Source organism: Dendrobates tinctorius, unplaced genomic scaffold (assembly GCF_039654945.1).
Source record: "Dendrobates tinctorius isolate UK_male_01 unplaced genomic scaffold, ASM3965494v1 ptg000293l, whole genome shotgun sequence".
Classification (NCBI taxonomy): Eukaryota; Metazoa; Chordata; class Amphibia; order Anura; family Dendrobatidae; genus Dendrobates; species Dendrobates tinctorius.
Genome location: NW_027361960.1, coordinates 6,099,342 through 6,116,272, shown reverse-complemented (window position 1 = coordinate 6,116,272; position 16,931 = coordinate 6,099,342). Strand labels below are relative to the sequence as shown.

Genomic DNA, 16,931 nt, shown 5'->3' with positions numbered 1-16,931 from the left:
GAGGTGGTGTGTGAGAGGGAGACACTCAATGTTCGGTCTGTTAGGTATGATGAGATCCAGGATAGGGCCAAGTCTGTGATGCCAAGAGATGAGAGAGTCTGTAGCAGGAGGGAATGGTCTACGGTGTCGAAGGCAGAGGACAGGTCCAGGAGAAGGAGGACAGAGTAGTGTCGCTTGCTCTTGGCAGTTAGTAAGTTGTTAGTGACTTTAGTTAGGGCAGTTTCAGTTGAGTGATGCGGTCGGAAGCCAGATTGTAACCGGTCAAAGAGGGAACAGGAGGAGAGGTGGGAGGACAGTTCAAGATATACAGTACATGCTGTTCCAGTAGTTTTGAGGCGTAAGGGAGAAGAGATATCGGGCGATAGTTAGACACAGAGGATGGATCAAGGGAGGGCTTTTTGAGGATGGGTGTGATTGAGGCATGTATGAAGGATGAGGGAAAGACACCATTTGTAAGTGAAAGGTTGAAGAGGTGTGTTAAAGATGGGATGAAGACTGTGGCCAAGTTAGGGATGAGGTGAGACGGGAGTGGGTCGAGGGCACAAGTGTTGAGGTGTGATCTTGACAGAAGGGTGGAGAGCTGATCTTCTGTCATGGTGGAGAAGCTGGCTTCTGCAGAACAGGGCTGAGCGGCTAAGAGGGGCATTGGGAGCTGCGGGCCAAAGTTTTGTCTGATCGTGTCGATCTTCTGCTTAAAGAAGGAGGCAAAGCCTTCAGCAGAAATGACAGGAGGGGGAGGAGGTGCTGTGGGACGGAGTAGAGAATTGAAAGTGTTGTAGAGTTGTTTAGGGTTGTGAGACAGGGAAGATATGAGAGATGCGAAGTAAGTTTGTTTAGCGGCAGAGAGCGTGGACTTAAAGCTGGCAAGGGACTGCTTGTATGCGCTGAAGTGCCAAGTAGAATGGGTTCTCTTCCATCTCCGCTGAGCGGCCCTGGAAACCCATCTCAGTTCTTTGGTCAGGCTGGTCAGCCAGGGCTGCCTGTTGATTGTGTGAGTTTTGCTCTGCGTGAGGGGGGCAGCCGAATCAAGTGTTACTGTTATTGTGGTGTTATAAAAAGTGGCAGCAGCATCTGTGTCATGAAGAGAAGCTATGTCTGTAAGAGGGAGAAGGGACTCAGAGAGTGATTGTAAATTGAGGTGTTTGAGATTCCTGCGAGGGTGAGCGAGTTTATGGAGCTGGGGTGGTGCAGTAGGAGAGGGAAGAAAATGTCAGTAGGTTGTGGTCAGACAGGGGGAGGGGGGAGTTATTGAGATTAGTGAGGGAACAGAGATGGGTGAAGATAAGGTCCAGCGTGTGACCATCTTTGTGAGTGGCCGCAGAGGACCATTGAGTGAGGCCAAGGGAAGCCATGAGCGATAGTAGTTTAGAGGCAGCTGGGGTGGAAGTGTCAATGGGGATGTTGAAGTTGCCCATGATGATGGTGGGCATGTCAGCAGAAAGGAAATGGAGTAGCCAGGTGGTGAAGTGGTCGAGAAAGGTGGAGATGGCTAGTTCTGGGGGGGCGGTAGATGACAGCCAGTTGGAGGGAGAGTAGATGCGGACGGAGTGCACCTCGAACGAGGGAAGAGTTGCGGAGGGTGGCAAAGGTATTGGGGTAAAGGAGCAGGTATCGGAGAGGAGCAAGCCAACTCCTCCACCACGTTTGTTGCTGGGGCGAGGGGTGTGAGAGAGATGGAATCCGCCATAGGAAAGCGCAGCTGGAGAGGCTGTGTCAGAGGGAGTGAGCCAGGTTTCAGTGATGGCAAGGAAGGAGAGTTTGTTGTTGATAAAGAGGTCATGGATAAACGATAGCTTGTTGCAGACAGAGCATGCATTCCATAGTGCTCCAGGTAGGGGGACCGGGGGAATGGGGGCTGGATGAATAGGTATGAGGTTGTCATGGTTGCAAAAAAGTGTAGAGGATCGTGGCAGGATGTTAGAAATGACTGTGGGGATGTGTTGAGGAGGTCCGGGATTCAGGGATACATCGCCAGCAATGAGGAGTAGTAGACAGAGCATTAGAAGGTGGGAGCAGGATAGGACATGATGTGGCCTTGTGTGTCTGGAGAAACGGATTGTATGTGGAGGAACAGTTGTGACAAAGAGGTGAGATGGCTGGGAAGGATGGAGGGGGAAATGACTAGTTCCTTAGGCTAGTTTCACATTAGCGCTTTTGAGCGCAGCAATGGCCTGCGCATGGCCGCAGCTAAGCCCCGCCCCCTGCTGCGCCTCCGTCGGTAGCTCCGCCTACCGCCGCATGACGCTGCATGCGTCCTGCGTCCCCTATCTTTATCACTGAGTGAGCAGGCCATGCGCAGTATGCGTTTGGCGGCACATGCGCTTTTTTGACGGTGCGCCGACCTGCGCCAAACGCAACCTGCTGCAGTTTGGTTGCGCTTGGCGCACCGTCAAAAAGGCGCATGCGCCGCCAAACACATACTGCGCACGGCCTGCGCCCCCAGTGATAAAGATAGGGGACGCAGGACGCATGCAGCGTCATGCGCCGTAGGCGGAGCTACCGGCGGAGGCGCGGCAGGGGGCGAGGCTTAGCGGCGGCCGTGCGCAGGCCGTCGCTGCGCTCAAAAGCGCTAATGTGAAACTAGCCTTACTGAGTGGAGGGATTGCAGGTGTTAGGGAGAAATAGAGTAGTTATGGGGGTGATAGTAAAAAGAAGGTGAAACATTGTTGTGGTGTTATAGTCTGTTACCTTACAGTCAATTCCAGTCCAATTCTAGTCTAATTCAGAGTACTTAGAAATATGTACTTTGAAATATGGATTTTGAAGTAGATGGAGCAGACTAAATATATGTGCTGAATATATGTGCAGCTAAACACAATCAGCTGTGAGTGAAAGTGGGGTGTGACTGCCCAGGCCAAATGCAGAGTTAAGCAATGGTCATAAAAGGGGAAAGGGGTTATACAGACCACTTAGATGTGTGGCAGAGATAACTAGAATGGAGTACAATTATGGATACAAGAAGATGGGTAAGCAATGCATACCATATAAAAATACAATGCAGTTCACATGGGGCATTCAGGAGCATGGGAGAGAGGGGTGGAATTCAGCAATGCATACCATATAAAAATACATTGCAGTTCACATGGGGCATTCAGGAGCATGGGCACATAGCCATATGGGCTATTAAAATAACACTTTATTGAAAACCAACATGGTGTGCTGCCTTCTTTTTTGATGGACTATTTGGAGGTTTGGTATGTACCTGGAGGGCTTGCACCCGAATCTTTTTTCTATTTCGTGCTGTTTTTTCAATTTTGTTCTCTCTCTCTCTCAGCCATTGACTAATAATTAGATTAGGGTTTTTATGTCCCAAATTTTACACACAAACCCTAATCTAATTAGTAGTCAGGGACATATAAAAAAAATACATGAAATGGTTTACTGTATGTAAACCATGTGTCATTTCATGTCGGGTTTTGTATTGGTTTTACAGAAGCCGGCAAATGAATTATCGGCTATTCTGCCATCTATCTCTCTCAAATATATATATATATATATATATATATATATATATATATATACCCCTATTCTACATGTATATATCTACATCTGCCGACTCTTATTATATCTATGTACACACACATATATATGTATATACACGCTGAAGAGCCCGGCGCTGCCCGGGCATAGTAACTAACTGTGGTTAGTTATAGCAAATTATAATTATCCTCCATCCCATAGTCCCGTGCCCATATACCCATCACACATATCCACGATCCCATAGGCCCGTGCCCATATACCCATCATACATATCCTCCATCCCATAGTCGAGTGCCCATATACCCATCACACATCCTCCATCCCGTAGTCCCATGCCCATATACCCATCATACATATTCTCCATCCCATAGTCCCATGCCTATATACCCATCATACATATTCGCCATCCCATAGTTGAGTGCCCATATACATATATCCATCACACATCCTTCATCTCATAGTCCCATGCCCATATACCCATCATACATATCCTCCATCCCATAGTCCCGTGCCCATATACCCATCATACATATCCGCCATCCCATAGTCCCGTGCCCATATACCCATCATACATATCCTCCATCCCATAGTCCAGTGCCCATATACCCATCACACATCCGCCATCCCATAGTCCCGTGCCCATATACCCGTCATACATATCCTCCATCCCATAGTCCAGTGCCCATATACCCATCACACATCCTCCATCCCATGGTCAACCATTATGACATCATAATGAGCGGCGGGGCTTGCAACCTATGATGACATCAGCGTCACCATGGCAACCATTATGACAACCATAATGAGGGGCGGGGCTTGATACACACACTTTTTCCCCATTATGTAGAGATGGGCAAAATTGTTTGGTGAATTGGAACGCTCGGGGTTAAAATTTCGCCTCACAACATAGCCTAGGACACTCTCGGGGTCCAGACATGTGACTGTGCCAAATTTTGTGGCTGTAGCTGCGACGGTGCGGATGCCAATCCCGGACATACACACACACACACACACACATACATACATACACACACTTGAGCTTTATATATTAGACTAGCTGAAGAGCCCGGCGCTGCCCGGGCATAGTAACTAACTGTGGTTAGTTATAACAAATTATAATTATCCTCCATCCCATAGTCCCGTGCCCATATACCCATCATACATATCCACTATCCCATAGGCCCGTGCCCATATACCCATCATACATATCCTCCATCCCATAGTCCAGTGCCCATATACAGTGGGGAAAAAAAGTATTTAGTCAGTCAGCAATAGTGCAAGTTCCACCACTTAAAAAGATGAGAGGTGTCTGTAATTTACATCATAGGTAGACCTCAACTATGGGAAACAAACTGAGAAAAAAAAATCCAGAAAATCACATTGTCTGTTTTTTTTTCATTTTATTTGCATATTATGGTGGAAAATAAGTATTTGGTCAGAAACAAGCAATCAAGATTTCTGGCTCTCACAGACCTGTAACTTCTTCTTTAAGAGTCTCCTCTTTCCTCCACTCATTACCTGTAGTAATGGCACCTGTTTAAACTTGTTATCAGTATAAAAAGACACCTGTGCACACCCTCAAACAGTCTGACTCCAAACTCCACTATGGTGAAGACCAAAGAGCTGTCAAAGGACACCAGAAACAAAATTGTAGCCCTGCACCAGGCTGGGAAGACTGAATCTGCAATAGCCAACCAGCTTGGAGTGAAGAAATCAACTGTGGGAGCAATAATTAGAAAATGGAAGACATACAAGACCACTGATAATCTCCCTCGATCTGGTGCTCCTCGCAAAATCCCACCCCGTGGGGTCAGAATGATCACAAGAACGGTGAGCAAAAATCCCAGAACCACGCGGGGGGACCTAGTGAATGAACTGCAGAGAGCTGGGACCAATGTAACAAGGCCTACCATAAGTAACACACTACGCCACCATGGACTCAGATCCTGCAGTGCCAGACGTGTCCCACTGCTTAAGCCTGTACATGTCCGGGCCCATCTGAAGTTTGCTAGAGAGCATTTGGATGATCCAGAGGAGTTTTGGGAGAATGTCCAATGGTCTGATGAAACCAAACTGGAACTGTTTGGTAGAAACACAACTTGTCGTGTTTGGAGGAAAAAGAATACTGAGCTGCATCCATCAAACACCATACCTACTGTAAAGCATGGTGGTGGAAACATCATGCTTTGGGGCTGTTTCTCTGCAAAGGGGCCAGGACGACTGATCCGGGTACATGAAAGAATGAATGGGGCCATGTATCGTGAGATTTTGAGTGCAAACCTCCTTCCATCAGCAAGGGCATTGAAGATGAAACGTGGCTGGTCTTTCAACATGACAATGATCCAAAGCACACCGCCAGGGCAATGAAGGAGTGGCTTCGTAAGAAGCATTTCAAGGTCCTGGAGTGGCCTAGCCAGTCTCCAGATCTCAACCCTATAGAAAACCTTTGGAGGGAGTTGAAAGTCCGTGTTGCCAAGCGAAAAGCCAAAAACATCACTGCTCTAGAGGAGATCTGCATGGAGGAATGGGCCAACATACCAACAACAGTGTGTGGCAACCTTGTGAAGACTTACAGAAAACGTTTGACCTCTGTCATTGCCAACAAAGGATATATCACAAAGTATTGAGATGAAATTTTGTTTCTGACCAAATACTTATTTTCCACCATAATATGCAAATAAAATGAAAAAAAACCAGACAATGTGATTTTCTGGATTTTTTTTTCTCAGTTTATTTCCCATAGTTGAGGTCTACCTATGATGTAAATTACAGACGCCTCTCATCTTTTTAAGTGGTGGAACTTGCACTATTGCTGACTGACTAAATACTTTTTTTCCCCACTGTACCCATCACACATCCTCCCTCCCATAGTCCCATGCCCATATATCCATCACACATCCTCCATCCCATAGTCCCATGCCCATATACCCATCATACATATTCGCCATCCCATAGTCGAGTGCCCATATACCCACACATCCTTCATCTCATAGTCCCATGCCCATATACCCATCATACATATCCTCCATCCCATAGTCCCGTGCCTATATACCCATCATACATATCCGCCATCCCATAGTCCCATGCCCATATACCCATCATACATATCCTCCATCCCATAGTCCCGTGCCTATATACCCATCATACATATCCGCCATCCCATAGTCCCATGCCCATATACCCATCACACATCCTCCATCCCATAGTCAACCATTATGACATCATAATGAGCGGCGGGGCTTGCAACCTATGATGACATCAGCGTCGCCATGGCAACCATTATGACATCATAATGAGGGGCGGGGCTTGATACACACACACACTTTTTCCCCATTATGCAGATAGGGGCAAAATTGTTTGGTGAATTGGAACACGCGGGGTTAAAATTTCGCCTCACAACATAGCCTAGGACGCTCTCGGGGTCCAGACGTGTGACTGTGCCATATTTTATGGCTGTAGCTGCGACGGTGCGGATGCCAATCCCATACATACACACACACACGCACACACACACACACATACATACACACACACACTTGAGCTTTATATATTAGATGTGTGTTTTGAAGTGTCTTTTGTTCAAAATGATGTGTACAGTTTTTTTTTACAATGCAATTTTAACATGAGTTTTTACATACAGTAGAGAGAACTGCTCTATGTAAAACCTCATGTTAAAATCGCATTGAATACAGATGTCATACGCATGTCATATGGAAAAATCACACTGAAATTGCATGACAATCGCATAGAATGGGTCCGTTTTTTCCATCCAGAAAACTGACCTTTTTTTTCTCGCAAATGGGGATGAGCCCTTACTTTGATCACTGGTCTCATACACTGCAGTTCTCGTGTATTTCAGTGCATGAGACTGTCAGGCTAAGTGCACACGTACCGGAACTCTCGCGGAAATTACCGCGAGAATTCCGGAATTCCAGTCCGCGGGAAAATCGCATTTTAAATTCCGGCGATTTTCCCGCGGAAAAACTAGCATTTTGCAAGCGTAATTAGCTTGCAAAATGCTAGCGTTTTCCAAGCGATCTGTAGCATCGCTTGGAGAACTGATTGACAGGTTGGTCACACTCGTCAAACATAGTGTTTGACGAGTGTGACCAACTTTTTACTACTGAGGCTGCCTATGCAGCATCAGTAGTAAAAGATAGAATGTAAAAAAAATAAAAAATGGTGTTATTCTCACCTTCCGACGTCCCGCGCAGCCGTTCCCAGTAATCCTTTGCGAAAATGCCCGCGATGGCGTCCGTTCTCGCGGGATCGTGATGTCTCGCGGTAATTCGCGATGAAGTCACGCGAATGACCGCGAGACTTCGCGATCCCGCGAGAACGGACGCCATCGTGGGCATTTAAACAAAGGACTACTGGGAACGAGAGCGTGAAGTGAAGCGGGAAGACTGCGTGGGACGTCGGAGGGTGAGAATAACAATATTTTTTATTTTTAAATTCTATTTTTTACAGGGATATGGTACCCAAAGCCCGGAGGACAGTCTCCTCTCCTCTGGAACGTGGGTACCATCCGCAATTGTTCTGCTTACTTTCCGCATGGTGTGCACAGCCACATGCGGGAAGTAAGCGGAACAATGCATTCCTATGGGTGCGGGATCGCCGCGATTCCGCAAATTAATGAGCATGCTGCGGTTTTTACTGCGAAGCGATTCCGCCGCGGTAAAAACCGCAGCATTAGCACAGCATTGCGGAATCCCATAGGAATGCATGGGATGCTTATTTTTCGCGTTTTCGCGGCAAAATCGCGCGGTTAAAACCGCCGCGGAAACGCGAAAAAAACGCCACGTGTGAACTCAGCCTCAAGGTCTCACTGACACAGCCTGTGATAACCAGCTTATAGCTGGATCTCACAGGCCACCATACCCTGGGGTCATGACTTGACCTTAGGGTACCATGGTAACTATCTTGTACAGCGATTCTCATCTCGGTGATTCGACGGTTACTAAGGGAGTCACCCCCTTACAATAATTTAAATACTGCTGTACCGCTCTACCCTCGCCTGCTCTATCCTCATCCATCCCATGTAGACACTGACCCCTCGCGGGCAGAGTCCTCTCTCCTCCTGTACCCGTCGTGACTTGTATTAAGATTTCTGTACTTGTTTTTATTATGTATACCCCTCCTCACATGTAAAGCGCCATGGAATAAATGGAGCTGTAATTAATAATTTTTCCATCAATATGGCCATGGGAGGGCTTGCTTTTTGAAGGACGAGTTGTACTTTTGAACAACAGCATTGGTTTTACCATATCATGTACTAGAAAACAGGAAAAACATCCAAGTGCGGTAAAATTGGAAAAAAGTAGAATTCCACAATTTATTTTTTTTTTACCACATTCACTAAATGCTAAACCTGACCTGCCATTATGATTGTCCAGGTCATACAAGTTCGTAGATGCAAAACATGTCTAGGTTCTTTTTTTATTTAAGTGGTGAAAAAAAGTCCAAAGTTTGCTAAAGAAAAATTGTCATTTTCCCCGACCCATAGCGTCTCCATTTTTCGTGATCTAGGGCTAGGTGAGAGTTTATTTTTTTTCACGCCGAGCTGACGTTTTTATTTATACAATTTTGGTGTAGATACGATGTTTTATCTGCATGTTATTGCATCTTAATACAATGTTGTGGCAACCCAAAAAACATAATTCTGGCGTTTTCACTTTTTTTCTCATTACACCATTTACTGATTGGATTCTTTCCATATATTGACAGATCGGGTGATTTTGAACACCACAATACCAAATATGTGTATTTTTTATTGTTTTTATTTGAATGGGGCAGATAGGGGGTGATTTAAACTTTTATATTTTTTTAATAAGAGACTAGAAGCTATGATCATCTGATCACTTGTGCTACACCGAGTAGGGCTTTAGCCCTACTCTGTGCAGCAGAAGTGCTCACTTGCTATGAGCGCCAACCTCTGGGTGGCACTTAAAGTTATCTGGCAATGACAACCACAGGGGTCTCCTACAGTACCTGGGTTGTCATGCCAACCTCTCATTCTCCTGTTACCCTTGTAAAAATGAGACGTTAGAGCTAAAGCAACATTTTCATTGGAGAAAAAACATTTTATTTTCACGGCCCAATATTATAAAATTCAATGAAGCACCAGTGGGATCAAGATTTTCATCAGATTTCTAAATAAATTCCTTGAGAGGTGTAGTTTCCAAACTGGGGTCGCTTTTAGGGGGTTTCTGCTGTTTTGCCACCTTGGGGGCTCTGAAAGTGTAACATGCTGTCTGCAATCTATTCCAACCAAATTTGTATTCCAAAAATGAAATAGCTATCGTTCCCTTCTAAGCCTGTGCCCAAACAGTATATTGTGACCAGATATGAGGTACCAGTATACTCAGGAGTAATTGCTAAATAAATTGATTGGTCAAATTTATCATGTTACCATCATAAAAATGAGAAATTTGGAGATGAAGCAAAATTTTTGTGTAAAAAAAAAAAAAAAAAAAAAAAAAAATAATAATTTTCAATCAACTATTGGATAAATTCCTTGACAGTGCATTTTGTATTTTTCAAAATGAGGTCACTTTTGGGAGGTTACTGCTGTTTAGGTGTCTCAAAGGTTCTCCAAATACGACATGGCGTCCACTATGTCTATTCTAGCAAAAATTATACGCCAAAAGTCAAATGGTGCACCTTCCATTCCAAGCCCTCCTGTATGTCTAAACAGTAGTTTCCAAAGATATGTGGGGTATCGAAAAGAACATGTGGATAATCATACTCAGAATATTCTATTGTGCAATTTCACTTGCTACGCCTGTGAAAATGAGAAATTTGAGGCTGAATCAATTTTATGGTCAGACAAAATATATTTTTTTTTATCTGTTTTAGTAAAAATAAAAAGTAATTTTTAATTTATAGTTACGGTATCGGTTTGCTTTAATTAGCACCTAAAGAGTACACAAACTTTCTGACTACATTTGAGGGGTACAGTTTTTAAAATAGGCTCTTGTTTCCTGGTTTTCTGACAAATAGGCCCCTCAAAATAGTCCGAAAAGTGAAGTAGTATCTAAAAATATAGGTTTTGTAAATTGAATTGAAAAAAAATTTGAATATTGCTGCCAAAATATTAGCCATTTTAACATCCTAACAAAAAAAAGGAATTTCAAGACTGATGTTGATAGAAAGTAGCCATATAGTAAATGTTATTTATTAACAATTTTTTGTAGTATGGCAATGTTTTTAATAGTTTAAAAATGAGGTTAATGAAATGATGATGCCTGATTCCACTACTCTCGAAATATCTGCAGGTGAACAGCATTTCTGGACATGGCAGGTTACCTTTAATGCTTCAAAAAACAGTGCGGGGTGGCACAGTAGGTTAAATTGCCTATCCACCTATGCCATCTAGTGCGGGCAAGCTCGATTTAGGAGAATAATGTCTGTTAGGCCTCTTTCACACTTCAGTTGTTTGATGTCAGTCAAAATCCGCCGTTTTTAGAAAAAACGGATCCGCCATTTTTATTGACGGAATTCGTTTTTTTCCCATAGACTTACATTAGTGACGGATCGCGACGGATGGTCATCCGTTGCATCCGTTTTTTGACGGATCCATCATAATTTTGGCATCCACTGTCTGGAGTGGGCGGACAATGAAACGTTTTCTGGCTGTGTTGAAACAGCGGATAGCAACGGATCCGTCGCTGTCCGCCATGTGCTATAATAGACCCGTTGCTAACCGTTAATTGAGGGAATCCGCCAACGAATTCCGCTTTTTTGTACTGAGCATGCCCGGAAGAACTTGCATTCATGTTATTTAACCCCAAAAGCCATTCTCTCTATCTCTTCTCTCCTCTCTCTCTCCTCTTCCAGAGTCCTGTTGCTTTAAATTTCATACTTTGGCAGCTGCAGCGGATCCGTCCAAAAAACGGATCTGGTGCATCCGTTTGTTGCACAGCGGAAACGGATCCGTTTTTTCACACTTTGGCGGTTTGCAACTGACGTCAAAAAACTGAAGTGTGAAACAGGCCTTAATGGGGCAAAAAGTTACATAAATGATCCTTTGTGTACCAGCAATTATTGTGCATCAGCAACAAATATGTATATAAAACTATATGTGATATCTTATTGAATAAAAGTTGACCTTTCCTTGCTTATCAGGACTCTAAATATTCAGAAACCTCCTCAGCTAAAGTATACAGTTGTGGCCAAAAGTATTGACACCCTTGCAATTCTGTCAGATAATACTCAGTTTCTTCCTGAAAATGATTGCAAACACAAATTCTTTGGTATTATTATCTTCATTTAATTTGTATTAAATGAAAAAACACAAAAAGAATTGTCCTAAAGCCAAATTGGATATAATTGCACACCAAACATAAAAAAGAGGGTGGACAAAAGTATTGGCACTGTTCAAAAAAACTTGTGATGCTTCTCTAATTTGTGTAATTTACAGCACCTGTAACTTACCTGTGGCACCTAACAGGTGTTGGCAATAACTAAATCACACTTGCAGCCAGTTGACATGGATTAAAGTTGACTCAACCTCTGTTCTGTGTCCTTGTGTGTACCACATTGAGCATGGAGAAAGGAAAGAAGACCAAAGAACTGTCTGAGGACTTGAGAATCCAAATTGTGAGGAAGGATGAGCAATCTCAAGGCTACAAGTCCATCTCCAAAGACCTGAATGTTCCTGTGTCTACCGTGCGCAGTGTCATCAAGAAGTTTAAAGCCCATGGCATTGTGACTAACCTCCCTAGATGTGGATGGAAAAGAAAAATTGACAAGAGATATCAACGCAAGATTGTGCGGATGTTGGATAAAGAACCTCGACTAACATCCAAACAAGTTCAAGCTGCCCTGCAGTCCGAAGGTACAACAGTGTCAACCCGTACTATCCGTCAGCATCTGAATGAAAAGGGACTGTATGGTGGGAGACCCAGGAAGACCCCACTTCTTACCCCAAGACATAAAAAAGCCAGGCTGGAGTTTGCCAAAACTTACCTGAAAACGCCTAAAACGTTTTGGAAGAATGTTCTCTGGTCAGATGAGACAAAAGTAGAGCTTTTTGGGCAATGGCATCAACATAGAGTTTATAGGAGAAAAAAAGAGGCATTCAAAGAAAAGAACACGGTCCCTACAGTCAAACATGGCGGAGGTTCCCTGATGTTTTGGGGTTGCTTTGCTGCCTCTGGCACTGGACTGCTTGACCGTGTGCATGGCATTATGAAGTCTGAAGACTACCAACAAATTTTGCAGCATAATGTAGGGCCCAGTGTGAGAAAGCCGGGTCTCCCTCAGAGGTCATGGGTCTTCCAGCAGAACAATGACCCAAAACACACTTCAAAAAGCACTAGAAAATGGTTTGAGAGAAAGCACTGGAGACTTCTAAGGTGGCCAGCAATGAGTCCAGACCTGAATCCCATAGAACACCTGTGGAGAGATCTAAAAATGGCAGTTTGGATAAGGCACCCTTCAAATATCTGGGACCTGGAGCAGTTTGTCAAAGAAGAATGGTCTAAAATTCCAGCAGAGCATTGTAAGAAACTCATTGATGCTTACCAGAAGCGGTTGGTCGCAGTTATTTTGGCTCAAGGTTGTGCAACCAAGTATTAGACTGAGGGTGCCAATACTTTTGTCTGGCACATTTTTGGAGTTTTGTGTGAAATGATCAATGTTTTGCTTTTTGCTTCATAATCTTTTGTGTTTTTTTCATTTAAGACAAATTAAATGAAGATAATAATACCAAAGAATTTGTGTTTGCAATCATTTTCAGGAATAAACTGAGTATTATCTGACAGAATTGCAGGGGTGTCAATACTTTTGGCCACAACTGTACTTAAATAAGTAAAGTATTAGGCGACTGGTTGCTAAAAACCTGACAAACTAATTTTCTCAAATTATCTTGAAAAACTGTAAAAGTAATTTTTGACATCCTTTATGTTTTAGAATCTATTTATGCAGTTTGACACCGATAGATCAGGAACCATGTCTTCATATGAACTTCGCCTAGCTCTGAAGGCTGCAGGTAACAATAGTCTTCCTCATTTTCCAACAGGAAAAGATTAATCTGTGAAGTAGTAACTGACAGCAATAAATACAGCAATGACTAATGGAGCAGGGTTACCTGGCCAGGCTGTGATAGGGGTAGGCAGGGCCTGCGTCAGCACCCGGACAAGTGCCGGGGCCTCGAGCTGGTGGGGGGCCCACTCACCGGCGGGGACACCAGAGTGCTGTGGGGGCCCAGTGCCCGTGCCTAAGAGAAAGTTTCCCCGCTTGATAAGGGCCCCGGTACAATACTTACCTCTCCCCGTTTCTCTGCAGCAGCATCTTTCACGTCCCTTGACTCTGTGATGTTTCAGGTCAGAGGGCGTGATGATGTCACTATAGCACGCTCTCCTACACTAAGGAGTCTGGAGCAGAGCAGCCACCAGTGAGGAGAGATAAGTATTTCATTTTTTTATGTTTGGAGCATTATATCGGGCCCATCATATACTGGGGCATTGTATGGGGCCCATTCTGATGAAGCATTATATGGGGTCCATCATATATTGTATGGAGCATTATATGAGGCTCATTATGCATGGAACAATATATGGGGCTCATTATGCATGGAGCAATATAGGGGCTCATACTGTTTGGAGCATTATATGGGGCTCATTGTACTGTATATTTAGCAATATATGGGGCTCATTATTATTTATGGAGCATTATACGGGACTCATTGTTCTGTATGGAGCACTCTGTGGTGCCCATAATACTGTATGGAGCAATATATGGGGCTCATTATTCTGTATGGAGCATTATTCGGGGGACATTATTCTGTATGGAGCACTATGTAGTGCCCATAATACTGTGTGGAGTATTATATGGGACACATTATTCCGTAAGGAGCACTGTGTGGTGCCAATAATACTGTATGAAGCAATATGGAGCTCATTATTCTGTATGGTGCACAAAGTGATGCCCATAATACTGTATGGAGGACCATACTGTCCGGTTTCTGAGCTATTGTAGAATTTACAATATATGTCACTTATGTAATGTAAGAAGTGAAATCTTTGGCATTGTACTATACCTATATTTCTTATCTGTGCATCATGAATCATGATATGTATTAAAGGGGCCCACTGAGACTCTTTCGCTGGGGGACCACGAATACCTGCAGCCAGCCCTGCGGGGTAGGCACAATAGTAGAGCATCATAAAGGAAATGTTGAAAATCCAGATCTGACAGCTAAAAACAGGTTTCTTGTTTAAGTCTATGTTCCCATGATGAGTTTTTGGTAAGCTTTTAAAGGGAACCTGTCAGGAGGATTGTGCTCAGTAACCTACACAAAGTGTCAGGTTGGCGCTGTTATACTGAATAAAATGATATCTTTGTTTATGAAATACGTCTTTTGGCTGTTAATCTTTATTTTGAGTTTTGTGTTAAGGAGATTCTCGTGCCCTAAGGCGGGGCTCATGTATGTTGCGCTCTGATTTCAACCACAAAGACGGATTTCATCAACCAAGGTATCATTGTAAGGGCTCATACTCACTTGCGAGAGACTCACATGATTCTCGTGCTAATCTCTCGCATGAAAACCTGGCACATCCGCCGGCACTGGGACCGGACTGCGTGGCTGCATAGAAATACATGTAGCTGCACGCTCCGGTCCGAGTGGCAGTGCCAGGTTTTCATGCGAGAGACTCGCACAAGAATCGTGCAAGTCTCTCACAAGTGAGTGTGAGCCCTTAGGCTATGTGCCCACGTATGCAGAAAATTTCTGCATGAAAACCAGACTCTTTCCCAGAAAATGCACATTTTTTTCTGTGCGTTTTTGATGCTTTTTTTTCCATGCATCCCCAGACACATAGAAAATAGCTAAAAACGCAGACTTTTCCACAAAATTAATGAGCATGCTGCCTTTTTTACCGTGTGGAAAAACGCATCAATATGCACAAAAAGTGCAAAATGCATTAAAATGAATGGGATGCTTTTTTGAGCGATTTTTTTTAAGTGTTTTTGCTGGTAAAAACGCTTAACAAAACGAAAAAAACGCTTACGTGGGCACACAGCCTGAATCAGTCTGTAGGTTACTGTGCACAATCCTGCTGACAGGTTGTCTTTAATGCCTTGTATTTTCGCTACTTCAAAAACCAGCGTCTTACAGTTCCAGAAAAGTGGATTGGATTTATAGACAGCTCATGCCCACTGTGCTTCTATTTCACTCAGCATAAACTGACCTGTGTTGTGTGTTTCACATCCACAACATGTCAATCTCCCTTGGGGGTACCCCGAGTTTTACCTTCAGGTTTTTTCCATAGACTTGCATTAGATGCAGAAAATAAACTAGTAACAAATGCACATGCGTTTTTAGTGTTTATTTTGGTGGAACTGCATAAAAAAACGCATGTAATCTGCACATGGCTGTATCAAAAAAGTTTTGTCAAAGCCAAACATCAAGGAGCATAAAAAAAACAGCTTTATTTAAAACCTTGCACACCAACACGAGAGAAAAGATTGGTTCAAAAAACGCAATAAATAAGCATGTAAACAAATGCACTTAAACACGCGATGAAAAACACAAGTAACCTAATTTATATAATACTGTAGGTGCACAAATGGTGAAATGGTGCAAAAAAATTGAGGCATGAAAACCTTACCATAATAAGCTCATTGTGGGATCGTGGTCCGAGGCTGTGCGCCTACATTGAGTTTTTGAAGCTGTGTGTTTTTGTTGCTTTTAAAATGAAGCAGTGGATGATATTTATTGAAATCTAAGGCTATGTTCCCATGATGAGCTGTTGGTGAGTTTTTTGCACCATTTCTGCCTTTTTGAGTGCATTTCTTACATGTGTTTTTATTGTATTTTTTGTCTCTTGGCGTGTCATGTTTTATACAAAGCTGCTTTGTGTTTGATAATTCCTGGTATTTGGCTTTGACAAAAATTTACTGATACACTCGTGCAGATAACACTTGTTTATAATGTGTTTTTGACGCAAAATGCATGTGCATTTTTTACCTGCAGATTTTTCAAATCTAATACAAGTGTGTGGAAAAATCTGCACGTAAAACTCCCACAAAAGAAATTGATTTTTTGTGGGTTTGAAGCACGCACGGCAGGTCTCTTTACACTCTGTAGAAAGAAGCACAGTGACCATAAGGCCGGGGTCACACTAACCGACGCAAAGTACGGTCAGTATTTTACATGCGTAATACGGATGAATGGCCCCTAAACAGTGCTCCGTATGTCATCATTAATCAAGGTGTGGTTGCGTATTTTGCGCATGTAAGCATCCGTATGTAATCCGTATGCATCCGTATGGCGAGATTTTCTCGCAGGCTTGCAAAATGGACATATAATGGAGCCCTATGACAGGGTTTCTAACAGAAACCAAAGAATAGATATAGACACATAGAATACATATATATATATATATATATATATATATATAATGTATTCTATGTGTCTATATCTATTCTTTCGTTTCTTTATTAAA

General features: G+C 43.3%; 1 protein-coding gene across 1 annotated transcript in view; it reads left to right on the top strand.

The window, feature by feature from the left end:
* CAPN9 (calpain 9) overlaps positions 1-16,931 on the top strand; it is a 305,702-nt gene that overhangs the window by 250,739 nt on the left and 38,032 nt on the right. Inside the window, exon 17 of the mRNA XM_073560090.1 lies at positions 13,396-13,474. Coding sequence (XP_073416191.1) covers positions 13,396-13,474 — 79 coding nt within the window. The remainder of the gene's footprint in view (positions 1-13,395; positions 13,475-16,931) is intronic.